This window comes from Canis lupus, chromosome 7 (genome assembly GCF_048164855.1).
Source record: "Canis lupus baileyi chromosome 7, mCanLup2.hap1, whole genome shotgun sequence".
In the NCBI taxonomy this organism is placed as follows: domain Eukaryota; kingdom Metazoa; phylum Chordata; class Mammalia; order Carnivora; family Canidae; genus Canis; species Canis lupus.
The window spans coordinates 67922524-67950213 of record NC_132844.1 but is presented as its reverse complement, the minus strand read 5'-3'; the positions used below and the strand labels follow the sequence as shown (position 1 = coordinate 67950213).

General features: G+C 51.9%; 2 protein-coding genes and 1 long non-coding RNA gene across 5 annotated transcripts in view; 1 reads left to right on the top strand and 2 right to left on the bottom strand.

Annotated features, from left to right (window-relative positions):
• The window catches only part of TEAD3 (TEA domain transcription factor 3), a 22111-nt gene extending 20727 nt beyond the window's left edge, over nucleotides 1-1384 (bottom strand). For all 3 annotated transcript variants that reach the window (XM_072833308.1, XM_072833309.1, XM_072833310.1), the window contains exon 1: nucleotides 1194-1384. In XM_072833308.1, the coding sequence (XP_072689409.1) occupies nucleotides 1194-1377 (184 nt within the window). In that variant the 5' untranslated portion in view covers nucleotides 1378-1384. The remainder of the gene's footprint in view (nucleotides 1-1193) is intronic.
• Nucleotides 798-27690, top strand: LOC140637153 (uncharacterized). The gene is made up of 3 exons (XR_012034404.1): nucleotides 798-961; nucleotides 14662-14759; nucleotides 27385-27690. It is a non-coding gene; the product is annotated as an uncharacterized lncRNA (long non-coding RNA).
• On the bottom strand, nucleotides 1581-14481 carry TULP1 (TUB like protein 1). The gene is made up of 15 exons (XM_072833923.1): nucleotides 14435-14481; nucleotides 14252-14303; nucleotides 13761-13869; nucleotides 13440-13634; nucleotides 12684-12839; nucleotides 11614-11715; nucleotides 11420-11539; nucleotides 10988-11106; nucleotides 8254-8259; nucleotides 7997-8167; nucleotides 7741-7853; nucleotides 6353-6467; nucleotides 6179-6277; nucleotides 3283-3454; nucleotides 1581-1721 (listed from the first exon to the last, which is right to left on the bottom strand). The coding sequence occupies exons 1-15, from the start codon at nucleotides 14479-14481 to the stop codon at nucleotides 1588-1590; spliced, it is 1710 nt and encodes a 569-aa protein (XP_072690024.1). The 3' UTR covers nucleotides 1581-1587.

Below are 27690 nucleotides of genomic sequence, written 5' to 3'. Positions count from 1 at the left end.
CCCTTCCCTCTAAACTTCCCGGCACCCAGATCCGGGGCTCCGGCTCCAGCTGGACAATAGCTGGGGGGACCCAGGCCCCCTCGAGTGCTCCCCAATCCAGAACCAGCCAACCAAACCACCTCTCCCAGCAGGGCCTCCTCCCGGCGTCCGCCCGGCTTACCTGGTCCGAGCTCGGGGGGGCGCTCCGGCCGGGCCGCTCCGCCGGGCCCAGAGGAGCTGAGGGGGGGGCCGGGGAAGGGGGGTCTTGGGGAGGGGGCTGGCCGGAATGTGTGGAATGAGCCGGGCTGGAGCGGGAGGCGCCGGGCGCGGAGGAGGGAGCGAGCGGGACGGAAAGTTTGTGTTGAGGAGCCGGGGCGGGGGGTGGGGGCTGAGGGGAAGGAGGGGGCGGGGCGCGCAGGGGGCGGGCCCAGCCGCGAGGGGCGGGGCCGCGCGGGGCCACCCCCGTCGGCGCTAGGGCGGCCCACCCCGCGGCTTCGCGACCTGGGGCTGCAGCGCTGCTCGCCCGCGGGTGCCACGCTCCCACCCGCTCCCCGCACGCCGGGCCTGGCCCCACCTCCCCGGGACCCCACTGCAGTCTGGGGCTCCGGCCTGGGCGGGGCCGGGGGCGGGGCTCCTGCCACCCGGCCGGACTCCCGTCGGGGTGCCGCGTCACGAGGAGCCCCGCGGAGCCAGGGCGCCCGGGCCTCGGGGCTCCCTAACCGACCCTCCCACCCAGTCCCGAGCCGCCGAGGCGCAGCGCCCTCTCCCGCCCGAGAGCCCGCCCCCAACTCCCGGGGCCCCAGACCCCGCCCCGGCCTGGCGACTGCGCCCGCCCTGCCCGGACCCGGTTTGTCTGGTTCTCCCGAGAGGCTTGTTTCTCGAATTTCTCCCTTTCCCCCTCTTCCCGGACCTCCGGGGCCCTCCCTCTCGGCCCGGGGCCCCCGCGGGGGGCGTCTCGACACCACGAGCCCGCCGAGTTTCGGTAGGACCGGCGCTGGGCGCGGGGGAGGGGACGCGGGAGCGCCCCGGGCCTGGGCGGGAGCGGGGCTGGGGGTGGGGAGGCAGGTCTCCGGCCCGCCCCCCGGACCCCTCCCGCGCTCCGGACCCCTCCCGCCGCCTCGTTCTCCGCACGCGTTGAACAACCACCGCTCGCCGGCCCGGGACGCGGCTTTATTGGGGGTGGAGGTGCCGGCTCTTCCTCCCGCATCACCTACCCCTCTTGCGAGCCCCCCCACTCCTCGGAGCCCTAAGACGGTCCGGGAGGGGGTTAAGACAACACCGACTACTGCTCCTGGACAGGAAGTGACTGGGGCGCGGGGCGGGGAGGGGGCGGTCGGTGAGCAGCGCAGGCGGGCTCCGCGACCAGATGTGCGGCTCCCGACTCCAGATGTTCTTCATCTCTGTCGGACCGCCGTCTGAGTTCCTCCCCTGCCTCGGCCTGTGCCAGGCCGGGGAGTGGATGGAGGTCACTCGGAGACCGTGCGCGCGGGGGGGGGGGGTCAGCCCGCGACGAGAGAGGCGTCTTCAGTGGGGGCTTTGGCGAATGGACCCTGCCAGCCTCCACTGAATCCTTTCCCCCACCCTTGGCGGGCGCTGGGGGCGCTGGAGTCACTCGCAGGCCAGCTTCCCGTCGAAACTGGAGAGGGCAATGGCGAAGGCCTGCAGAGCGCACAGCGGGTACCGGTAGTCTAGGGTGAAGGCGTCCTCTGCCACGCGCCCGAACTGCAGCACGATGTAGTCGGCTGTGGACACACAGGGGCGGGGGTGTCTCCCAGTCCTGGCAGACAGTGTCCTCAACTTTGGGAGAAGTCTCCTTCCTGTGCACTGGGGCGGGAAACCTCAGCCACCATCTCAGTTACCCACTCTCCACCCTACACCCCTTATCTGGTGCAGCTGGCCCCACCTGCAGCATTAGCAGCCTTCTGACTGTAAGCCCCTGAGGGCAGGGACCCTGCCTTATCTTCTGTCACCCAGGGCTATGTGTATGACAGGCACTTAAATATAGGAACCTGTCACACGTGCCCCAGCCTACAATCCTTTTCTTATGTCTCGGGCTTCATTCCTTCTTCCCATCCCCGGCCCCCGTGTCTCATCTTAGATTGCCAGGCTCTATCCCTTGACTAGCCCCCTGACCCCCTACTTTATGGAGTGGCTCCACTCAGCCCCATCCCATATCTGGTCCAGGTTCACAGCCCCAGTCCCAACACCTCCCCCAGCATCCATAGGGACAGGAAGTTGCTAAAAATACCCCTGATCTCTGCAGGCCAGGCTCTACCAGAAATGTGATCTGGAGAGTGGTTTTCCAAGGCCTTGGGACAGGTGACACTGGGGACACATCCCTAGGATGGAGTGGGGGATGGAAGAAGTTGCTCAGTGTCAGCCAATCCCAGGAACCCAGGGTCCCTTGGGAGGTATCTTTCCATCCCAAACTTCCTCACCTTAGTGGGAACCTCTCCCCCAGGCCAGGGACATTTTTACTTCATTACGTTCTGGGTGTATCTTGGTTCCCTAACTCCTTGAAGGCAGGCCTTTGACCTTACTTGAGGGAGGACAATGGAGCAGGCACTCAGAAATGCTTGATATTACCTACCCTTACAAGGCAGCCATCTTGAAGGGCTTGAGAGCTGGGGCCCTGGAGCCAGACCACCTGGGTTCTCATGCCAGCTCTGCCTCTTACAGCTCTACCACCTTGGGCAAGTTACTTAACCTCTCTATGCCTCGGTTGTCTCATCTGCCAAATAGGGACAATAAGAATACCTTTCTCAGGTACTGGAGGGGATAGGGATGTTGAAAGATTTAATGATTCAGTATCTGTAAAGTCCAGAGAACAGTGCCTAGCACATAGGAAGCACTGTGTGTCTGTGAAATAAATTTTGATGACCAGTGGGTCCTCCTGCTGTTGCTGGGAGACCTTTGCTGGTGCTGGGAGGCACCACCCTTCCTGAGTCTCAGCAGCCTCTTTGACCACATAAAGGTTGGGCTATCAGTATTTCTCAAGTTCTAGCAGATTAACTCTCCCTTCAGCACAGTCTTTCTCACCCAGAATATTCCAATATCTATCCCAGGCTCTGGTCAATGTTAGAAAGAAGCCCTGAGACACCTGCTTGGAATATCTGAGGCTCCTGGAAGCATAGTGTCAATGCCCCTGCAGGAGGGGGTGACCTTCCTGGATATTCTGGCTCCAGAGATAAAGGACAGCTCTGTGTGTGTGCGTGTGTGTAAGTGTGTGTGAGTGTGTGTGTGTGTGTGAGAGAGAGAGAGAGGTGGTGGGGAACAGCCCAGCTTGAGCCTTCAGAGACTCACGGTCATCGGCGTGGACAATCTGGAAGTTCTTGACTGAGGCTTGTGTGACTCGACCTTGGAAGTTGAGGGTATAGGAGCCGCTGTCTTCATTCCAGACAGGTGGCTTGTTGTGCAGCTCGATGAGGCTCTCCAGGGTCTTGTTCTGCCAGCGTACCAGCAACCCGTCACTGGCCTGGGTGCCAAGGAGGAGTGTTAGGGGAAGAGTCATGGCTGGCCAAGACATCTTGGGACTGAGGGGAAGCGGCCTGGGGAACCTGTGTGTGCCTTTGAACATGTGTGCTAGTGTGCAGCCTAGAAACCAGTATGTCCTCAGGGGATCCTTGAGAGCCTACTTGGTCTTTGTGGTGTCCTTGTGTGAGAGGGCATCCCTCTGTGAGAATGGGATTTTGCCCTGGGATGCCAAAGTGGAGGGTTGGAGAGTAGCACCTGGCATACAGTAGGTGCTCTGTGCCCTTGGTACCGAAGGGGGTCTTAGGTACAGCCACATGCTGGCACCTGATCACAAGGAGGCACTAGACATGCTGGGATCTACAGGGAACTCACAGTTGTGCTCGGGGAGATGGACAGGTAAACAGTGGTTAAAATAAGATGTCCCGGAATAGAGTTTCTCAAACGAAGGAATGGTGTCTGTGTGATAGCGCTCTGAGATATTTCCTTCCTCAGTTTCCTTGGCACTAGTCACATTGATGGCTTAGAGTGAATCTGCTTCAAGATCACGTCCTCCAAGAAGCCTTTCTGACCCCATGTCTGATTTAGATGCCTTAGCTCCAAGTCTCCTTCCATAACATCTTGCTCTTACTATTTCTCCCACTGCACTGTAATAGATGGAATTAGATACTTAAAGGGCAGGTCTGGTATTTTACTGACAGCTGTGTGCCTCAGTTTCCCTCACAACAGGGTGTTGTGAGGATTAAATAAATTAATAGTGTGCGGAATGTTATTCAGATCAGTTCGTAGCACAGAGTAAATGCTCAATAAATGTCGGATTGTTCTGATAGTACTTGTGTTGATTTTGGATCTTCACTGCCTGGCTTTAATGAATGACCGTAGAATGAATGAACTGTGAAATTATGAGGAGTTACCCAGAGCGGCTCTGGGCAGTGCTTACCAAGCCCAAACACACTCGGGAGGCACTGCCTCTGGGGCATTCGTGTGTTTATTCCAGGCATGGAAGGAGCAACCATGTGACCTGTGGCTCCTCAAGACTACAGCTTTCCGTGCTTTGTGCCCCATGAGTTGGCCAAGCCTCTGATTCCAGTGTGACTTTCTAGCACAAAAGGATATGTGATAGGCTCACAGGGGTTATTTTTCATTGTGAACCAGTAAAGTGACATCACTGAGAGTGTGAAGCATACCAACCATCCTGTCTCTGAAATCCCGGGCTCACTGATGCAGTGCTGAGGAGCAGAGCAAAAGACTAACATTGCAGGAGGCCACCACTCCCCAGGATATCTCTGCATCTTTTTTTTTTTTAAGATTTATTTATTTATTTATTAGAGAGAGAGAGAGAGAGAGGCAGAGACACAGGCAGAGGGAGAAGCAGGCTCCATGCCGGGAGCCCGATGCTGGATCACGCCCCGGGCCAAAGGCAGGCGCTGAACCTCTGAGCCACCCAGGGATCCCCACATCTCTGCGTCTTATCCTATACTTCACACACACATACACACACAAAAACAAGCAACTTTGCTTTTCTGAATAAAAGTCAAGGGACCCCTGGGTTGCTCAGTCAATTAAGCCTCTGCCTTTGGCTGAGGTTATGATCCTGGGGCCCAGGATCAAGCCCTGCATCTTATCGGGCTCCCTGCAGGGACTCTGCTTCTCCCTCTCCCTGTTATTCCCCTCACCATGCCCCTGCTTGTGCTCTCTCTCTTTCTCTCAAATAATTAAATAAAATCTTAAAAAAAAAAAAAAAAAAAGTCAAATCAAGTCACTCCTGAAACCCTGCTGTGGCTTCCTGTTTGAGTACAAACCAGTCATACAGGTCCTATCTGCCCCTTATTCTCACCTCTCACCTCAAACCTACCAGGCACCATCCTGCCTCAGGGCCTTTGTACTGGCTCTTCCCTCTGTCTGGATGCTTTCCCCAGATATCTGTAGGCTTGCTCTCTCACCTCCTTCAGCTCCTTGCTTAAACATCACCTCAATGAGGCCTGCTCTGACCCTGTATTTAATACTGAACATGTACATATTTCTCATCTTCCTTCTCCTGTTTAACTTTTTATTTTTTCCCTATCACATCACTTTTTAAAAAATATTTTATTTATTATTTGACAGAGAGAGAGCACAAGCAGGGAGAGCCACAGGCAGAAGGAGAGGGAGAAACAGGCTCCCCGCTGAGCAAGGAGCCCACTATATGGCCCGATCCTGGGACCCCAGGATCATGACCTGAGCCGAAGGCTGATGCTTTGCCAAGTGAGCCACCCAGGTGCCTCCACTTCTCGCTTTCTAACATACTATACAATTTATTTATTTATCACAGTTATTGTCTAATGTCCATTTCCTCCACTAGATTGCCAGCTTCATAAGGGCAGATTCTTTTTTATTCACTGATGCCTCCCATCACCTAGAATACTCAGCACTCCTTACACACTGAATGTGTATAATACAATACACACAATATACACTTCATTCATTGAATGAATATATGAATGGATTATTTGGTGTAAACTGGAAAAAAAATCCCTCATTGCATTTGTTTCAATGAATTCAATTATAGAACCCCCTAATTCATTCCACAAGTTTCCAGAATGAAGTTGTGATGCAGGGTGAAGAGTGTGCTCAGGAAGTTGGGTATGGGCAACCCCCCACCCCCCCAGCTCCCCAGGAGTGGATCATAAGGGGGACACATGGGAGCAGGACCCTCAGGAAGAGGCATCCAGGGAGGTGCTGGGCTCACATTTCGCGGCCGGATGGGGACCCTCTCGTTGTCCGTGTTCATGCCAGGAATGATGACAGTCATGCGCCGGGGACCTCGGAAGCCCAGCACATTGGTTTCCTGGGAAGGAGATCCTGTTAGGCTGGCCCATGCCAAGGGGAGGCTCCTGCCAGGGGACCCAGGGGGGGTTCTCACATAGATCACGGCGGCCAGCTCCTGCCGAAGGCTCCCCACATCAGTACTGCCTCCTCCGCGGTGCGGGTTCTGCCCATTGTCAAAGACGGTAAAGCGGTTGCCCAGCAGATTGGACCTGCAAGTGGGGTGTGTGGGGGGGTGCTGGGGACAGGGCTTGGGGAATCTCATACCCCTACTCCAAGACCCATCCTCACAGCCAGGCAGTTTTGAGAGCTTCCTATGTCATGGGTGTCAGTGTCTTAGGACAGAGCAACCCATGTCCCCTGCCCCAGGCCCCCCTCAGGAGGTCTTTTTAAAAGCTGGATCTGGAAGGACCCTGGGCAGCCTTCAACTCTCAGCTCCATTTCTTTGCTGTGTGACCCTAGGCAGGCTAAACTCTCAGAGCCTCAACACCCCCCTCTGTAAAATGGGCATACTAATAGTATTTACCTCGCTTGGTCTTTTTTTTAAGATTTTATTTATTCATGAGAGACACAGAGAGAGGCAGAGACACAGGCAGAGGGAGAAGTGGGCTCTATGCAGGGAGCCCAACGTGGGACTCCATCCCAGGACCTTGGGATCAGGACCTGAGCCAAAGGCAGGCACTCAATCATAGCCACCCAGGCGTCCCTCACTTGGTCTTAATAAGGGGATTAAGTGGGTTAATATTTGGAAGTTAGAACTATGCCTGACACACAGATAGGCCTCACATAGGTGTTGTTAAGTACATAAGGATAAGAAATAAGACCTGACCCAGGGGTTCACCTTCCCCTTACCTCTCAGATGTGCAGTGAAGATTAGATGAGACATATAGGGAGACAGCACAGGGTAGGTGCTGGATGTTTGTTATTCATTCACTTACTAAATGTTTTAGTGAGTCGCTACTATGTACCAGGTGCTAGGAATTCAACCACAAACGAAACAGGCATAGTCCCTGCCCTCATGGACCTTATGACCTATTTCAAGTGAGGTTCCTGGTCCAGCAGCACTAGCATCATCTGGGTGCTTGCTGGAAATGGAGAATCTTGCCCCAAACCCAGATTCACTGAGCCATTTTAACTACACTTCCAAGGGATCTGTGCACATTTAAGTGTGCGAAGCCAGAGCACCTGGGTGGCTCTGTCAGTTGAGTGTCTGCTTTCGGCTCAGGTCATGATCCCAGGGTCCTGGGATCGAGCCCGGCATCAGGCTCCCTGCTCAGCGAGGAGTCTGCTTCTCCCTCTCCCTCTCCCTCTGAGATCTCCCTCTCCTTCTCTCTCTCAAATAAATAAAATCTTTTTAAAAAAGTGTGGGATGCCCCAGGCCAGGGGACATTTCTAGAGTGCCCAGTGTGGTGGCCACTGCCAGGCGCAGGGAGATGGAAGTGACTTGCCATGGCGCACTAGCCGCCCTGGGCCTCTTGGCCCCACCTCAGCTTCCCAATGAAATTCTCCCCTCCTCGGGACAGATTGGTAGGGTCGCTGGAGATGAGGTAATTGGCTGTCTTGCTCCGTTTCCGCTTCCTGCCAGCCAAGAGGAACACCTGGGGAGAGGGGGGAGACAGGTGGAGGAAGGAGGCCTGCGTGCCCTGAACACCCTGCCCACCCCCCCACCCCCACCCCCGCCAGCCCGACCGTCAGCCTGGGTTCCTGCCCTCTCTCCCCCTGCCACCTCTCCCCTCCCCACCTTCTTCTCTGTGTCCAGGTGCAGGAAGTAGGAGGGATACAGGCCCCGGTCCATGCCCTTCTTGTCTCGGGTCAGCCTGCAGCGGACAGTCCGGCCCTGCGGCGCTGGCCGAAGCACGAACTCCTGGGGCTCATCCACTTCCACCGGTGGGGATGGGGCTCTCTCCTCCTTCTGGGTCGGGGCAGAACGCACATCAGCCGCGGAGCACTAGCTCCTCTGCCCTCGCAGTCCCTAGCAGGGCAGGCGGGACAACTCACCGCTTTCTGTGTGGGAAGACAAGAGACAGGCCGGCTGCAGTGGCGCGGGCCCCTCGTGCTGCCCCCGCAGCTCCGCCGCCGGTAGGAGGCTCTGGGGAGCTGGGCGCTTTGTTACTATTTTGCTTCACTTGTGGCTAAGAGCCTGGAATCTGGAGCCAGACACGTGGGTTCAAATCCTCGTTCCACCACTAACTCTGTCATGTTTAACCACACTGTAACTCAGTTTTTTTCGCCTGAGAAATGCAGAGGTTGGGGCTGGATACCCAGGACAGATCTTACTTAACCTATACATTCACCAAACACTCATTTAAGTCTACCAAGGCGCCGGGCATAGTCCTAAGTATCTTCCAGTATTAACTAATTTGATTCTCTTAGGTCACCACTGACATAGGTGTCCAATTTTACTAAAGAAGTCGAAGCTCCGAGAGGTTAAGCAACTTGCCCAAGATCACACAGCTAGTGAGAAGCGGAACTGGGATTTAAATGCTGCCCAGCCTCCTGTAAGAGCCAGAGCCTTCAAAAGACTTTCTTTCTTTCTCTTTTTTTTCAAAAGACCTTCTTTCATGCGGACACTATGTCAAAGGGTGAACTGAAGTGGGGCCAAAGGTATGAACTGCTGTGTTCTAGGCACATAGTGTTATAGAAGTATTAGCTACTGCTGTTACTACAGTGAATAGTAACTACTCAATGCCTGTAGTAGCCAGCATCCAAGATGAGTCCTGGTGATCCCTGCCTCCTGATATTTTTAAAATATTTTATTTATTCATGAGAGAACACAGAGAGAGGCAGAGACACAGGCAGAGGGAGAAGCAGGCTCCTTGTGGGGAGCCCGACATGAGTCTTGATCCCAGGACTCCTGGATCACACCCTGAGCTGAAGGCAGATGCCCAACCACTGAGCCACACAGATGCCCGCCTGCCTCCCGGTATTTACACCTCATGTAGTCTCCTTCCACATCATATTAGAGTTGCTCTTTCTGACAAATGGAACATAGCAGAAGTGATGGGGGTATGGGGGCGTCACTTCTAAGGCTGGGCCATAATAGATATTGTGCCTTCTCCTTGCTGTCTCCCTTGGGCCACTCGAGCTCTGGGGGAAGCTGGCTGCCATGTCATTAGAACACTCAAGCTGCCCTGTGGAGAGGGCTCCAGCCAACATCCATGACAGTGAACCATTTTATTTTTTTTTAAAGATTTATTTATTTATTCATTCAGAGAGAGAGAGAGGCAGAGACACAGGCAGAGGGAGAAGCAGGCTCCATGCAGGAAGCCCGACATGGGACTCGATCCCGGGTCTCCAGGATCACACCCTGGGCTGCAGGTGGTGCCAAACCACTGAGCCACCCGGGGCTGCCCAACAGTGAACCATTTTAGAAGTGGATCCTCTCTTTCCAGCCAAGCTTTCAGAGTGACTGCAGACCCAACTAGCATCTTGACAGCAATCTCATGACCCTGAGCCAGAAGTACCCTGCTAAGCCCCTTCCAGATTCCTGACTTACAGAAATTAAGAAATGTTTGTGGTTTTAAGGCACCAAGTTTTGGGGGTGACTTGTCACACCACAATACAGAGGTAAGACAATGAATGAATAAATAAGCTTATCTTGCTCATGGAATAACTCCAAACAACAGTTTGGTTGCATTCCCCTATAGAGTGGCCTGGCCCAGCCTGGTGACCCCACAGCAGCCCCTTTGGTTCTCACATGCTTGGTGCCCTCCATGCTCATGTTCTAAGGGAAAACCATGATTCCAACTCCAACTTTCCCAGTAGGGAAGAGAAGGGACTGCCAGCCTGGGTGTGTGCTATATGAAAGCCACTAAGAATCCCTGATTATGCTGCGGTTGGCCTTTTTTGCTGAGGGCAGGTTTGGACTGTATGTGAGGTGAGGCTGGTGTCGGCAAGCAGACCCTTAGCCTGCAGGCAAGTGAGCACCTCTTCTCCACTCTGGGCTGCTCCAAGAAGAAACTTGGGAAACGCAAGACTATGTTTGGAATGCAGTGTGCAGAAAGCCAGAGCTTATTCAAACATTTCCACAGCTGTGAATTTCTAGGGCCTACTGTATTGAAGGCTGCACGGCGGTTATATTCCCCGCTGGAGATAAGAAACTCACCTTTCAGTTTATATATCGGTATCTGGTGATGTTGGCTAATGTGAGTCAGTCCCTCAAGACGTGACCACTCCTGAACTAACTAATAAACCCGTATGGAGGAGGGTGCTGGAGGCCCCTGTCTGCCAGAGTTAACCTTTCAGCTGCCGGAAGGTTGGGCCCTCCTGGGTTGGGGGGCAGGTAGCAGCAGAACACACTTGGGTACTAGAACGGTAGCATGAAAATATTTTAACAACTCATACAATCATTGCCCAAGGGGGTGCACATGTGCCCGTCTGCCTGTGTGTCGTACCTCTCTGGTACAGAAAATGGGTGTCTCTTCACAGCGGCCGTGTGAGCATCTCTGGCTGGGTCTGCTGGGTTAGGCTGCAGAGGGGAGGACTTAGAGTCCAGATAACATCAGGCCCCCAGGGGGCCAATCCCAGCCTAGTGACCCCTCCACTGCTTTTGCTGTTCTCACAAGGCTGGTGCCCTTTGTCCTATTGTGTCATCAGAGAGGGAGCCAAGATTCTAACCCCAAGCCATTCCCCAGGCCCCCCGCCAGGTTCCACACTCTTGTCCCTCCCAAGCCCAGGTCCCTGCCACTGCTCCTTGAAGGGGCCTCAGCCCCCTTCCCCTCTGGATCCTGACCTTTTTGCCTTTTCCTTTTGCTTTGCCCTTCTGATTGCTGTTCTTGGTCACCACGCCTGCCACTTCTCCCCCCTCTTCTTCTTCCTCCTTCTTCTGCTCTTCTGAGCCTTTGGAAATGCCTGGACATAGTGGCGGGACAAGTCTGTGAACCCCTTACCCTGTGGAGCACCTCATGTTTTGCAAAGCACTTCTAACATCCATGTCTTACTCATACCCTCCCCACAAACACAAGAGTAATCCCATAATACTAGTATCAGAGACTCAGAAAGGCTAAGATACCTGCCTGAGGCCACACAGCTATTAAAGTGGGGATCAAGATGCCCCTCAAGACTTGTGACTCTGAGCCCCCTCCTTACCCTACGCTGAACTCCGGCTCCCCACCCCCCAGGACTGCCTCTAGATGTCATGGCACCAGAGGCCTCTGTCACCCACCTTTCTTCTTCTGAGCTTTTTCAGCTGGGCCTTCTTCCCCAACCAGAAACATGGCTGCTGGGGTCTTCTTTGTCACTCTGGCCGGGCTCCCTGAAGGGTCCTGGTCAGCCTCCCCAGACCCTGTGTATGCGGATGTGAAGGGGTCACACTCCCCTACAGCCAGAGTCCCATGTTCTTCCAGAGACCGGCCTCACCTTTCTTCTTCGTCTTTCTCATCTTGGTCCCCTCCCCAGCTGGTGCCTCCTTTTTCTTAATGCGCAGAGGTTTGGGTGCGGGGACGGGGCTTGCCAGGTCCCCTGGAAAGGGAGATAGGGGTTAGGCAAAGAAGAGCCTGTTGGGGCTGAAGGCCACCTTCCCACCCACTTGTCATTCCTTCAGTTTCCAGGGAGGCTGAAGGCCTGACGATGGCTCAGTCTGTCTTCGGCTCGCCACTTTTTAATTTTTTTTAAGATTTTATTTATTTATTTGACAGGGAGAGAGAATAGGAGTAGGGGGAGCAGCAGAGGGAGGAGAGGCAGACTCCCTGGGAGCCTGACGTGGGGCTCAATCCCAAAACCCTGGGATCATGACCTGAGCCAAAGGCAGATACTTAATGGACTGGGCCACCCCAGCATCTCTGCGTGTTGCATTTTAATCCTGAGTCTGTAAAGGGCTGGAAAATACCAGGAGCTTCAAAAGCATTACAGAATGAATGAACATCTAACTGATGTTCTAACTGAACATCTGATTCCCAGCTCCCACCCCATCTTCCCCAGAAAACTTCCTCTAGCAGGTGCTACAGACGGCACTCTGTCCCTCCCACAGAGGCCCAAGATCCTAGCTACCTGTTCACATTGAGACCAGACTGCGGTACCTGTAGGGCGAGGTGCCCAGGCCAGACAACCATCATAGCACTTATTTCACTGACTGATTTTTACAGTAATCACTTTGATACTTTTATAAAAATTATAACTATAATTCATATTGAGTTAAAAAAAAATACTAAAAAAAATCACAAAGAAAACTAAAATCCTCCACTTTCCCTGGCTCACAGAGCCCTCTGGGCAGGCAGTGGTGGGAGCTCATATTGATCTCTGTACTTGGGGGCCATCAGGAGAAAGACACCAGAGAAAGAAACTCTTGTGTCCAGGCACTGGGTAGTGTTCTGATGTCTCAACTCTCATATCGCTGAGGCCCCTGAGCCCCTGAAGGACAGGGCAAGTTTTACAGTGTGTGTGTGTGTGTGTGTGTGTGTGTGTGTGTGTGTGTGTGCTCCTTCTCTCACCCTTCTGACCCTGGGCCTTGGCCCTCCTCTCCTTGATCCCGGCAGAAGTCTTCTCTTTAGGAGGCTTCTTGGGTGGCAGAGGGATTTTCTCTTTCTTTTCCTCCTCTTCTTCTACCTCTTCCTCTTCCTGGTCCTCCTCTTCCTCCTCCTCATCCTCTGTAGGTAGAAACTCCTCATAATGGGGGCCGGCATGGGCCCGGTTATCTGGGAGCCCAGTCCCCCCAGATTGCTGGGAAGTGGTAAATGAGAGCCAGGGGTGGGAGTTTCCCCTTCTGGAACAGGAGCAGGAGGAGGAACAGTCCAGCACCTTCCTCAAAGCACGGGGGCCAATTCCCAAGGTGTTCGGGTGCAGGGAGTGGGGGCTGGGGGAATGCTAGGGGCTTGGCAGTCCTGTCCAGGGACATACCCTTCTCTGTAGGGCCTTCGCCCCCTCCGGGACCCCACTCCTCACACACTCCTGCCTGTCTGCTAGTCTCCCCTTCTCGGCCCCTTCGCTGCCCCCGCGCTGCCCCGCTCGGCTTCTCCGTGGCCCGGAGCAGTTACCGACCTCAGCCAGACCCATCTGGGCTAGCTCCGGCCCCTAGCTTAAGGCCAGACTCTGAACCGCCCCGTGCCTCAGTTTCCCCATCCAGAAAACAGAGTGACGAATAAGAGAATACACTTTTAATCTGGCTCCCAGAGCGGCCGGAGGAGGGGCGGCTGCTTCTGGGGCTTCGCGCCTCCCCTCGCCTCCTCTCCCCGCCGGCGCCGTCTCACCGTCCGCGGCGTCCGGGGCTCGCGCTACCAGGAAGGTTTCCCGCGGGTCGCGCTTGGCCTCGGGGTCCCGGAGGAACTTGGCGTAGACGGTCTGCGGCGGCCGCGCCTCCGGGGGCGGCGGGGCCGGCTCCTCCCGCGCCTTCCCGCAGCGGCCGGCTGAGCCGAGAGGCCGGGTCAGGCCGGGAGCCCCAGACGCTGTCCCGCTCGGCCCCCGCGCGGGTCTGTCCTGGGCGCTCTCTCCACCCCGACACCCCAGCCCCCACCCACTCCACCCCCGCCCCCGGGCTCCAGGACTCAGCCGCACCCCTCCCGCCCCCTCACCCTCGGCCCCCCGCCCGCCTCCGGGTCTCCGGGGCCTGGATCCTTTAGGGCAGGGGGACTCGGGGGCCTCTGTCTTCTTCTTCCTCAACTTCTGCCCCTTGGCGGGTCGCTGCGGAGCGGGGTCGGGAGGAGGGAGAGGAAGGAGAGGGGGGCTCGGACGGCTGCCCATGACCCTCTAATCCCTTGAGCTTCCAGAAATAACCGCGGATTATCGGGAGGGGAACTGCAGCCTCCTTGGGGTGGGGAACAATGACCCCTCCCATGCATCACGGCCACGTCCAAGGCCCCAGAGCCTCAGCTTCTCCCCTGGACATCCCATGCCCCCAAACACATTTCCTCAAAAAAAAAAAAAAAAAGCAAAACTGCAGGGAAGCAACCCCCCAGACGCTGTAGAGGGGACACGCCCCACTCCAGATCGCCTACCCTGCGTAGGGCTACTGCAAAGTGGAGATGAGGTTCCCCTCGCCTCCTTTCCAAGCAGGGGGACATACCTGCTTGGGGCGCTGCTGGACCTCCGGGCTCTGGCCTTCCTCCTCATGTCCGCTGAGGGTGGCAGAGGCATCAGTCTGTCTTCCTCCCCTTTCCTGTCCTCCCCAACCCCTCCGAGCCCTGGTCCCCCAACCCCAGGGGTCAGGCAGGTAGAGGTGGTGAGGGTGGTGGGGCTGCTTCCGCACCTGTCGGAGGCCCACACCTCTCGGAGGGTGTCGTCCTGCAGCGGCATGGTGCATTCGCCTATCCGCACCCCCTTCTCTGGCCACCCTGCGGCTGGAGGAGCCTCCCAGCGCTCCCGGCTAATCCAGGCTCAACCTCACCCCACCTCCCGCTGGCCCAGGAGGGCGGCAGCACTGGGGGAGGCGCTTCTCCTGGCCCATGACCCTCGCCCCCCTGGCCCATTCCACAGGAGGAAGAGGCTGAACTGCCAAGTGCTCAGACCACCAGCACCCTGAAGGAGGCCATCAGTGCCAGCCCCGCCGTTTCCCACCCAGCTTTGGGTTAGAGGTGCCAATTTGTAATTTGTTAGGGGTTAGTGGGGTGTGGGAAGAAAATATTAGATCGGATCTTGTATTTATTTTTCATAAAAACTGAGAATTAGGATTTACTGATATTTAGTATATAAGGATTGACAGGAGCATGTGTATATACAGTACTTGATTGAGAAAAATTATGGATGTACACTTACATTTTTTTTTTTTTTTTTGCTGACAAGGAATATGCTTTTGTAAAAGTTTAGAGATCAGGGGGTACCTGGGGGGCTCAGTCGGTTAAGCATCTACCTTTGGCTCAGGTCATGATCTTGGGGTCCAGGGATCAAGTCCCACATCTGGCTTCCTGCTCAGCAGGGAGTCTGTTTCTCCCTCTCCCACTGTCCCTCCCCACTGCTTGGGCTCTCTCTCAGATAAATAAATAAAGTCTTTTAAAAAAAAGTTTAGGGATCCCTGGGTGGCGCAGCGGTTTAGCGCCTGCCTTTGGCCCAGGGCGCGATCCTGGAGACCCGGGATCAAATCCCACATCGGGCTCCCAGTGCATGGAGCCTGCTTCTCCCTCTGCCTATGTCTCTGCCTCTCTCTCTCTGTGTGTGACTATTATAAATAAATAAAAATTAAAAAAAAAAGTTTAGAGACCAGGGATATAGTTTTTTATTTTTTTAAAAAGTAATCTCCTAGCCTCAAGGTGGGGCTCAAACTCATGACCCCACTCATGACCCACTCATGACCTACGGATCACATAGGAATCACGTGGTCCACCAACTGAGCCAGCCAGGGCCTTCCCCAAACCAAGGATATAGTGTTGATATGATTAATATCATGGGCAAAGTTTGGTTCAATGCTAAGGAAGCCCAGAGGAGGGGTCCCAATCAGCTGTCCTGCAGGCTTCCTGAAGCCCGATCTAAAATTTTAAAAATGATGAATAGGAATTCCACAGGCAATAAATAAATAAATAAAAATAAAATTTAAAAAGTGGGATGGATTACCTAGAAAGGGAGCAAGATGAAGGCCTAGAGGTTGGAAATAGCCAGATGTGTTCAAATGTTCAGCACCAGGAGACAGGCAGTCATCTCATACATGGGTCAGCCCTGAGCTCTGCCACTTAAGGGCTAAATGTCCTTGGGTGACTTACTTAGCCTCTCTGAGCCTCCATTTCCTCATTTATAAAATGGGCTTGACCTGGTAAGGATATTGTTCAGATTCAGGGAGATGAGAGGCACCTGTGTGGCTTAGGCGGCTAAGTGTCCAACTCTTGGTTTCAGCTCGGGACATGATCTCGGTGTCCTGAGTTCAGCTGTGCGCCGTGGCAGGTTCGGTGAGAAAGGAGCATGCAGTGGGTGCTCAGCAACTGGTAACTGTGTGCCCCTTTCCACTGAACTTCCACTTCATCCCGGTCTCCTCAGCATTTACACCCCTTTTTTTTTTTAATTTTATTTATTTATGAGAGACAGAGGCAGAGACACAGGCAGAGGGAGAAGCAGGCTCCATGCAGGGAGCCCGACGTGGGACTCCATCCTGGGTCTCCAGGATCATACCCTGGGCTGAAGGCGGCACTAAACCACCGAGCCACCTGGGCTGCCCTCTTTTTTTTTTTTTTTAAGATTTTTATTTATTCATTCATGACAGACACAGAAAGAGAGAGAAAGAGAGGCAGAGACACAGGCAGAGGGAGAAGCAGGCTGCATGCAAGGAGTACACCTCTTGATACATGAGTGGGGTTCATTTTTTCAATGACGTAATGAGTGCATTTTTAATTCCATTCAATTCTCCAAAGAGTCCAGTGAGATAGGCGGGGTGGAGATGATTATCTCCATTATATGGATGGACACACTGAGGCCCGTGGAGGTGACGTGAGTGCTCGGGGAGTGCTGGCGTCAGCCAGATCATAAGGTGGCTTGGTTGGGGTGTGAATCCAGACCTGACTCCTGTAAGAGCCTTTACCCCTAACCCTTGCATGTTTTATGCAGTCACAAGGATTAGAGATGGGGCATGAAGGAAATAGTCAGGCTTTTGTATCCCATTTGCTTGGTCCACCTGATCCAGATTTGCCCTAATCCATCTTCCTAAAATACCACTTCTTCAGTTGACACCTTTGCTCAAGAACATTCATCGGCTCCCTACTGCCTAAGGACCAGGTTTAATTTTTTTTTCTTTTTCTTTTTTTTTCCCCCCTTTTTGTAAGGGCGCAGGACCGGGTTTAAATGTGCCAGGCTGGCATTCAAGGCTCTCCCTCGTCTGACTCCAACCTGCCTTTCTAATTGGAGGGCTATCCCAAACTGTGCTATTCATCCAGGCGCATAGGTTTGCATATGTCCTTTATATTCTCTCTCCTCCATGCTTTTGCTTAAGCTCTTCCCACCCGGAATGCCTAGCCTGTTCCAAGAAACCTGTCCAACTCTAAATAGCCCTCAAGTCCCCACCTCCAGGATTCCTTGGCCCTCACGGGCCTCTGCATGCATAGTAATAATATTAATAATAATAACAACAACAACATTTATTGCCCACCTACTATGTGTCAGTTTCCTTGTTCCCCTTCTCTCTCCACCCTCACAATAATGTTTATGAGGCAGACATTAACAGCCTAATAGCAAAGATGAGGAAATTAATGGCTGAGAGTCAGTCAACACGTATTTCCAGAGAGCACTTTGTGCCAAACAGTATGCTAAGCCCTGGTCATCCAGTGATGGACAAAAAGTTATGGTCCCTGCCCTCATGGAGCTAAACTTCTGTGGAAGACAGGGAGTAAAGACACAAATACACCAATTAGTTGATGTGTGATCTCGCTGTTATTAATTGTAATAAATGCCAAGAAGAAAAAGAACTGGGTTCTGCGAAAACAGCAGGTGGGAATCTGGGCTGGATTTAGAGGACAGACAAGGCTATCTGGGAAGGGAGGGTTTTTTTTTTTTTTTTTTTGGGGAAGGGAGTTTTTAAACTGAGCCCTGATGGGCTGCCTGGCTGGCTCAGTCAGTAGATCAGTAAAGCGTGTGACTCTTGATCTTGGGGGAGTGAGCTTGAGCCCCACGTTGGAGGTAGAGTTTACTTAATAAATACTAAAATATGTTGAGACCTGAAGGCTTTCAGAGACTAGGAATGAGATCCTTCCAGGCATAAGGCACAGCTTATGCAAAAATCTCGAGGCAGCAAAGCACTTGGCACAACAGAACAGGGGCACCACTGGATAGGGCTTCAAGACCCGCTCTTTAGAGGGTTTCTGAAGATCTCAAACCCCAAATACATGACTAAGAACCAGAGGACACCTGGGGCTCAGTGCTGATCTGACAAGGCAAACTGGAAAGCTAAATATCCACATTCTTTTTTTTTTTTTTTAATTTATTCATAGACACACACACACACACAGAGGGAGGCAGAGACACAGGCTGAGGGAGAAGCAGGCTCCATGCTGGGAGCCCAACCGACTTGGGACTGATCCTGAGTCTCCAGGATCACATCCTGGGCTGCAGGCGGCGCTAAACCGCTGCACTAACCGGGCTGCACCAAATATTCACATTCTAATAGTACCAGGGCCACAGGGAAACTTTCATATCTTAAACCAGAGAGGCCTGCACTGGACTAGAGATGGACCGGGTGGTGGCCCAGGTCAGAGGACACTGCTTTGGAATGTAGGCCCATGTGAACAGCAGAAGCTCTTAAGTGAAGAAAAAGTTTAATTCATTTCTCAGACCTCTCCTCTTGGGCTGCATGGATGTGATAGATGTTTGCATAATAAAAGTGTCCATTTCTCCTGCTTCTTTTCATGTTCTGAAGGTTCTCATGAATTAGCACTGGTATTCTTAAAGTTGCACATGGCAGCTGAAGAACATTTTAAAATATTAAAAACAATTCATACGACTTAAATTTGTATATATGTAGTTCGGGACATAACTTGTGGGGCATGACAGCTGTTTCTCACATTGACACATCAGATGCTATTTGGGGAACAGTTCTGTTTTCCTAAAAATATTTAATAAGATGGAATTAAAATTTCTAAAACTATTTAAATCTGATTACATTTTGCTACTTATTAATTATAAACCATATTTGCCATTAAATTTTAATACATAGGGGATCCCGGGGTGGCTCAGTGATCTAGCGCCTGCCTTCGGCCTAGGGCATGATCCTGAGGTCCCGGGGTCAAGTCCCACATCGGACTCCCTGCATGAAGCCTGCTTCTCCCTTGGCCTGTGTCTCTGCCTCTCTCTCTCTCTCCTTTCTGTCTCTCATGAATAAATAAATAGAATCTTAAAAAAAATAAAATAAATTTTAATACATAATTTTGAATATATTAGAAAAGTCACTTTTGAAAACAGGTGAAAAATAATTTTATTAAAAATAGTTTCTGGGATCCCTGGGTGGCCCAGCGGTTTAGCGCCTGCCTTTGGCCCAGGGCGCAATCCTAGAGACCTGGGATCGAATCCCACATCGGGCTCCTGGTGCATGTAGCCTGCTTCTCCCTCTGCCTGTGTCTCTGCCTCTCTCTCTCTGTCTCTGTGTGACTATCATAAATAAACAAAAATTAAAAAAAAACAAAATAAAAATAGTTTCTTTTTAAATTTTTTTTTATTTTAAAAATTATTTATTTATTCATGAGAGATACAGAGAGAGAGGCAGAGACATAGGCAGAGGGAGAAGCAGGCTCCCTGTGGGGAGCCCGACATGGAACTCGATTCCAGAACCCTGGGGTCATGATCTGAGCCAAAGACAGGTGCTCAACCACTGAGCCACCCAGGTGTCCCAAGTTAATTTTATTTAAAAAAAAATTTTTAGGGCAGCCCCGGTGGCTCAGAGGTTTAGCGCCACATTCAGCCAGGGGCGTGATCCTGGAGACCAGGGATTGAGTCCCACATCGGGTTCCCTGCATGGAGCCTGCTTCTCCCTCTGCCTGTGTCTCTGCCTCTTTCTCTCTCTCTGTGTCTCTCATCAATCAATAAATAAAAAATCTTAAAAAAATTTTTTTAAAGATTTTTTATTTATTTACTTGAGAGAGAGCACACACAAGACAGCACAGAGGGAGAGAGAGAAGCAGACCCCTCCCCACTCCAGCAGAGTGCCCACCCCCAGGCTGGATCCTAGGACCCTGAGATCTTGACCCTGAGCCAAGGGCAGCCACTGAGCCAACTAAGCCACCCAGGAGCCCCTTTAAAATTTTTCTTAAAATATTTATTTGAAAGAGAGACAGAGTGAGGGAGAACATGGAGTGTGAGGGGCAGAGGGAGAGGGAAAAGCAGACTTCCCTGCTGCAGGGAGCCTGATGAGGATGCGGGGCGGGTAGAGCACTGATCAATACCAGAGGCCAAGGAGGACATTTTACAGACTGAGTCACTCAGGTGCCCCCTCCTTTTTTTTTCTAAAGAATTTTTATTCATTTGAGGAGGATGGAAAAAGTGAGAGCATGAACAGGGGGTAGGGGCAGAGGGAGAAGGAGAAGCAGACTCCCTGCTGAGCAGGGACCCCCCCCCCCATACGGGGCTTGATCCCAGGACCCTGAGATCATGACCTGAGTCGAAGGCAGATGCCTAACTGACTGAGCCACCCAGGTGCCCCAAAAGGTTTTTATTCATTTATTTAAGAGAGAGAGAGCACGAGTGAGGGAAAGAGCAAAGGGAGAAGGAGACACAGAATCTCAAGCCGACTCCACACTGAGCCGGAAGCCAAACATTGGGCTTGATCTCATCACCCTCAGATCTTGACCTGAGCCGAAATCAAAAGTCAGATGCTTAATCAACTGAGCCACTCAGGTGCCCCTAAAAAGATTTTTGTTGTTGTTATTGTTGCTTTTAACATTTATTATAGTTACTTTTGAGGAGAATGTATTCATATTTTGTATACTTGGAATGCAATTATATTTTTAAAAATCCTTGAAGAATTAATGCAGGTTCAGATCATGATAGGAACAGAAGGTAGCAAAGTGGAACTCAGAAAACAATGAAAAGAAATTTCTGGGTCTCGGTGACACTAGATTCAATGAGAATATGTGGGGAATTTAGAGACAGTATAACTAAATGTCCAGATTTGGGTCTGACCGGGATTTAGAAGTGAGCATCAAGATTTTGGTTAAAATGAATGTCAGTTTAGGAATAAGAATCAGATCAGGAACACAGATGACTTCTAATACCTTCTGATTTAATACCATTGCAACAGGCCTTTTTCAAAGAGAAACATGCTCAAATTTCTATACTTACACCTTGTTTTGGTCTAAAAATGACATTTCTTAGCTTGATCACTGGCATTAGTTACCAGATTCAATTCCACATGAACTTTAGCTGTTTTCTAAAATCAAATCTCCATTTTAAAATAAGATTTTATTTATTTGTTTGAGAGAGAGAGAGAGAGAGAAAGAGAGAAGGAGCCCGGGGGATAGGCAGAGGGAGAAGCAGACTCCCTGCTGAGCTGGGAGCCCCACCTTGGGCTTGATCCTAGGACTCTGGGATCATGACCTCAGCCAAACGCAGATGCTTAACCAATTGAGCCACCCAGGTGCCCCCCTTTCTTTTTAACTAAGCTCCACACCCAGTGTGCAACTCAATGCAGTATTTGAACTCAACTTCCTGAGATCAAGACCTGAGCTGAGATCATGAGTCGGATGGTTACCTGACTGAGCTACCCAGATGCCCCTAAAAATAAATCTATTTTCGGAAGACAGAGATTCCCCGCCACCCACGCCAACTGGGATGCTGATAAGTAAGGACTTCTACCATGAGCCAGGCACAATTTATCCTCACAGCATGCTTGCATATCTGCAGCTCAGACAAATTAAGTGACTTGTCCAAGTAACTTGGAGCCATAGTGTTGACCAAACACCCTGGTGTTACTTGTGTCATCACTGGTCCCTGCGGAAACTTTGAAAGGTGAGTGGGCACATTGTTTCACCTCTCTATGGGCCCGTTTTCTAGTCATAGTGGTGACAATAATTGTACATGATGTTAGGGAAGTTTCGGGAATGGAACGATGTAGGTGCTTAGCACAGTGCTGAGCACAGAGCAAGTGCCCTATTGATGTCGGCTGCATGTCTTTTACCTTCATTTTACAGGTGAACAAATGTGAGGCCCAGGTCTCTGAGGGGCTCAAACCCAGGGCTCCCTGGGTCAGCATATGTGGTGCAATGGTGACAAGAGGGCATATTGGGAAAGTCTGAAGCAGTGGTTGAGAGTTGGAGATGTTGCCCAGAAATAGACTCAAGAGTCCTGCTTCACCACATTCCAGCTGGGAGACGTTGGGCAAGCTTTCCCCTCTGGCTTAATGTATCTTGCCCTCAACCTCAATTTTTCTTTTCTTTTTAAGATTTTATTTAGTCACGAGAGACACAGAGACATAGGCAGAGGGAGAAGTAGGCTCCCTGCCAGAAGTAGGGCAGGGGAGCCTGATGCAGGATTGGATCCCAGGACCTGAGTGGAAGGCAGATGCTCAACCACTGAGCCACCCAGGTATCCCATGGCATAGTTTAACCAGAAGTTCAGGAACTGGATCATGGTTAGAGTTGGGTTGGGGTGAGGTTTAGGGCTGAAGTTTATACCAGGGTTGGGTTTCAGGTCAGAAATAGGAAGAGCGCAAGGGTGGGATTAGGTGTCACTGAAGGTGTCTGGCACACTTAGAAATGGGCATTTATGGGTTCTGGGATATGGCTGGTGCTAGGGTTAGTGTTTGATGCAGTGGCTCTCAGGCAGGGCATTTGGAAATGGGGGGAGGTGTTTTAAGTTGTCACAATGGGGACGCCTTCTGTGGGGCCAGAAATTCTCACTCTTTAAATTTATGCCCTTGGTCAAGTCATGGTTCTCAAGGTGGGGTCCCTGGACCAGCAGCTGCACCAGCGGTCACTTGGGAAGTCAGCGGCAGCGCAAATTCTCTGGGACCTTACCACTGAGCACCAGCAGCTGGGGAGCTGGGGCGCAGAGGCGAGGGGAGCAGTCGGCACTCTAGCACCCCCTGGGGGATTCTAGTGTCCACTCAAATGTGAGAACCACCGCAAAACAGCGCGGTTGAGACTGACACTGCTTCGCCCTCCGGCAGGTGTCCACACTTCTCTGAATAACGGAGCACATCTCATGAGCTGCGGATGGCGCGGTCCATGAGGCAAGGGACTTTGAACGTCCCGGTCACCGCTGTCTCTTCTCTCCGTGTTGAGGAACTGACCGAGGAGACAGAGACAGAGCTATCCGTGAACAGGGAGGGGAGACCCTGCCTTTCCCTTGTTCTCTTGGTTCCCAAAAACATGAGGCTAAGGTTTCCCGGGTTTCCCGATAGATTTCTGGCACCAAGGACCTCTCTACATGCCTGCGGGTCCTGCTGGCGCTGGGGGCGGAGGTGTGGGTTCTGGAACACCCACCGTGCACTCGCCCCAAGTCCCTTTGCGTGTCCTCGGGGCACGATTGCGGCCTGGGGGCCTTCCTCGACAATTTAGGACATTTTTCCTTTTTTTATTTTTTTTTTTAAGATTTCTTTATTCATGAGAGAGAGAGAGAAAGAGAGAGAGAGAGAGAGAGAGGGAGAGAGGGAGAGAGGCGCAGAGGCAGAAACAGGCTCCATGCAGGGAGCCCGATGTGGGATTCAATTCCAGGACTCCAGGGTCACGCCCTGGGCTGAAGGCAGGAGCTTTAACCGCTGAGCCACCCAGGCGTCCCAACTTTTTTTTTTTTTTAGATTTTATTTGTTTATTCATTCATGAGAGACACAGAGAGGCAGAGACGCAGGCAGAGGGAGAAGCAGGCTCCATGCAGGGAGCCCGATGTGGGACTCGATCCGGGGACTCCAGGGTCACACCCGGGCTGAAGGCGGCGCTAACCGCTGCGCCACCGGAGCTGCCCCCCCACCGCCCTTTTAAATTTTACTTTTTATTTTGGAACAATTTGAAACTTACACATGCGTCGCAAGACCAGGGTAACGAACTCTAGCGTACCCTTGGCTTGAAGACCCCGTGTGAGTTTGCCAGTTGCCGGAATGATGGCGTTCAGGGTCGGGGCCGGCCGGCTCCGCGGCGGTGTCGGTCTCCCTAGTCCTCGCGGCGTCAGGGCTTGTCGGGGAACAGAGCTGCACGCCGGCTGCACGTTCGATTCAAGCGACTGGAGACTCGTCTCGGACCCAACCTCGGTGTAACAAGCCCCTCCCTGAGCATCATCTCAGCTGGGTACCCAGTGGCCCTGGGGGGCGCAGGCACCGCGAACCGACCCGAAGCCAGGCCGGACTTGGCTTGATTGGCACATTCACTGGACCAGCCGGGAGCATTCTCGCATCGGGCAGCCGAACCCAGGGGTTCAAGAGGCGTGTCCTCAAGTCTCATCTCCCTGCATCCCCCCGTGGTGCTAGGAAAGGTGACAACAAAGGTTGTGTCCCTGGTCACATCGATTCGCCGGGGCGGGACCTGACTGGCTCCACCTGGGTCGCCTGCTTCTCCTTGGATTAGGTGGTTTGGGTCAAGAGGATGGGGGTGCTCGGATTGGCCAGCGCAGCCTTGGGCCGCCTGGGGGCGGGGCTCTCTGTAATTGACAACCCAAGGAATTCCTAGGGGAGACGGTAATGCTAAAAGGATAAAGCGGGGGCGGGGGGGGCTGCTACTGCTGATCGGTGGGCGAGTAGTCCGCATGGGGGGCCATCGTCAGAGTCAGGATCAGAATCCCAGCGGTGCTTAGCTGCTGCCACAGTAGCAGCCCTGGCAACGTTCACCGCGAGTTTGCTGGGTTCCGGGCACTGTTCGAAGTGTTTCCTATATTAGCTCGTTTAATACCAACCATTTTATGTTATAGATGCTACTTTCATGCACGTTTTCCGTACGAGGCAACTGCACGGAGAGGGGCAGTCACTTGCCCGAGGTCACACGGCCCAACGCAGCAGACCCGGGGGTCCCACAGCCGCAGGCCTCCCTCCGGAGAAACACCCCGGGACACACCCTCCTCCATCCTCCGTGCAGTAGCAGCAGGTCTCCTGCTCCGGGCGGGGCGCCGTCCCCAGGAGCACTCGTCCTCCAGCGCACCCGTGAGCCCCGGGAGAGTAGAACACCCCCGCAGATTGCTTAGATTGCTTATCGGAAGTTCCCCATTACCTCCAGAGCCTGGAGCAAAGCCTTGGGGAGCAGAAGACAGAATGGGTGGCTTTGTAGCGGTGCTTCTCCACTAGAATACTTACCAGACCTTCACAAAATCCCAGTGGTCAAGCTACACCCCAGACCAATTAACCAGTATCTCTGGGGTGGGGCTCAGGCTTCAGTATTCTTTAAGGCTTCTCCAGTGAATTAAATATCCAGCCAAGGTGGAGAACCATTCGTTTAGAGGTCTTCTGGCTCAGTGGAAGCAGCTGTGGGGTAAGATTTACCTGGGTTTGAGACCTGGCCCTATCACTGCACCTGTGTGACTTTGTGCCAGCCCCTTAACTTCTCTGAGCTTCAATTTCCTCATGTGTGGAAGAAGATCTGTTGTCAAGACAGCGCAGGGATTGTCAGGGCTGAATTTGATGTTTAAGGCTCCTAGCACAGAGCTGTCGCTGAGCTCCATCCTTAATATTAAGGAGCGGGCAAAACAGAGCAGGCCCTGGTCTCCTGCAGGATCAAACCTACGCAGGACCACCCAGAAAGGCAGAGAGACGCCAATGACTCACCACCACTAGGATGGGGCTGTGGAATAGATTTTAGGGGCCTTAGGGACCCTCCGACCCCAGGTTCTCCCACCTCGAACCTCTGCCCTCCCTCATCGAGGGCTTTGATGATTCCGAATGGGGTGAAATTGAGACAGGATGGGGCCGACGCGCGGGAGTGGAAGCAGATTGGGGAAGCGGGGTGCGGGGAGGAAATGGCTGTGGGAGTGCACTGACTGAGCCCTACCACCAGGTGGCGACAGGAACCCACCCACTGAAGGCCCAGCCTTAAGGAGAGGAAGACGGAATAACAGATTATTAGAGAGAGGACTTTTTTTTGGTTTGGTTTGGTTTTCTTGTGCCCCCCCCCCTTTTTTTCTTTTTTTTAGTACTAGGTATATGCTAAGGTCGTATTTTCTTTCATTTCTGTTTACTTCTTGCAGCAGTCCTGTGGTAGGCACCATTACCCTCCTTAAGTGGGTGAAGAAATTGAGGCGGTCCTGCTAACTGGCAACTGGGATTAAACCCAGTCATTCTGGCTCCAGATGCTAGTCTCTTAACCACTGAGGTCATAGAAGGTCAGAGCTGCGAGGGCCTTTGGAAATTCTCAGGTCTTGTGATTCCTAAACCTGTTTGATAAAAAAAATCACCTGAGGCTCTTTTAGAAAAATTTCAGATTCCTGGGGCCCAGGCCAGGCACTGAATTAGAATGTCCCGGGAAAAGGGGCCTGGGAATGTGTGTGGTTAACAAGAGTCCCAGTTTGGAAACATGGATCTGTTCTCAGAGAGGGAAAGTGACCTGTTCAAGGTCACATGACCAGTCTCCCTCAAGCTCCTAGTACCTTGAAATCCAGAAGCCAGGTCACCGCCTAAAAAAAAGATGAGATAATATACCATGTGATCCAGCAATTCTACTTCTGGGTATATCCCCCAAAGAATTCAAAGCAAGGTCTTAAAGAAATATTTGAACACCCATGCTCACAGCAGCATTACTTGCAATACCTAGAAGGTGGATGCCACCCAAGTGTCCATCAACAGATGAATGAATAAGCAAATGTGGTTTACATATGTAATTAAATATTATTCAGTCTTAAAAAGGAAGGGAATGCTGTCACATGTTACAACATGGATGAACTTTGAGGACGTTATGCTAAGTGCAATAAGCCCATCACAAAAAGATGAATAGCATATAGTTCCATTTATATGAAGTGCATAGAGGAGTCACATTCACAGAGGCAGATAGTAGAATTGTGGTTTCCGGGAGCTGGGGAAAGAGGGGTATGGGGAGTTCATGCTTAACAGTATACAGTTTGGGAAGATGAAAAGAATTCTGGAGATGGATGGTGGTGATGGTTGCACAATAGTATTTACTTAATATCACTGAACTGCACATTAAAAATTGGTTAGAATGATTGATTTTTATGTATATTTTACTACAGTAAGAGATAGTGGGGGAAAAAAAGAGATGACCATAATCTGTGCCCAACCCTGGAGGGCGGTAGTAATGAGAAACAAGAAGATAAGTATGATCTCCTTTATCTTTTTTTTAAGTTTATTTAATTAATCTCTACCACTAACTCAAACTCACAACCTTGAGATCAAAGGTCACATGCTCTTCCAACTGAGCCAGCCAGGCACCCCAATTTTCCTTATCTTTTAAATGACTTTGTGAATAAATATTACATGGCCATTGAGGAATACCATAAAATCACCTCTCTCCTCAAAAGGATTATACTGGAGCGCTTGGATGGCTCAGTGGGTTAAGTGTCTGACTTGATTTTGGCTCAGGTCAAGATCTCAGGGTCATGAGATTGAGCCCTGGGTGGGACTCTGTGCTGGGCATGGAGTCTGCTTAAGATTCTCTCCTTCCCTCTCCCTCAGCCCATCCCCTGCCTCTCTCTCAAAAAAAAAAAGGATTGTACTAAAAATGTCTGAATGTATTTTTTTTCCCCAAAACTTCATCAACTTTCGGTTTTATCATTTTACTTTTTTCTTTTTTTCTTTTTAATTTTTTAAGTTTATTTGTTTTATTAAATTTTTTTTTTTTTTTTTTTTTTTTTTTTATGATGGTCACACAGAGAGAGAGAGAGGCAGAGTGAGAAGCAGGCTCCATGCACCGGGAGCCCGAAGCAGGCTCCATGCACGGGGAGCCCGACGTGGGATTCGATCCCGGGTCTTCCAGGATTGCGCCCTGGGCCAAAGGCAGGCGCTAAACCGCTGCGCCACCCAGGGATCCCTCCCCAAAAATGTTAATTGCAAATTTATTATACTAAATAAAACAAATCTATGTTTATTGTTAAAGTGAATCAATAAAACTACTACATCTGTTATTGAGAGGGGACAGTGGCCCCTGCTTTGATTTTTCCTGCTTATTCAGGAATTCT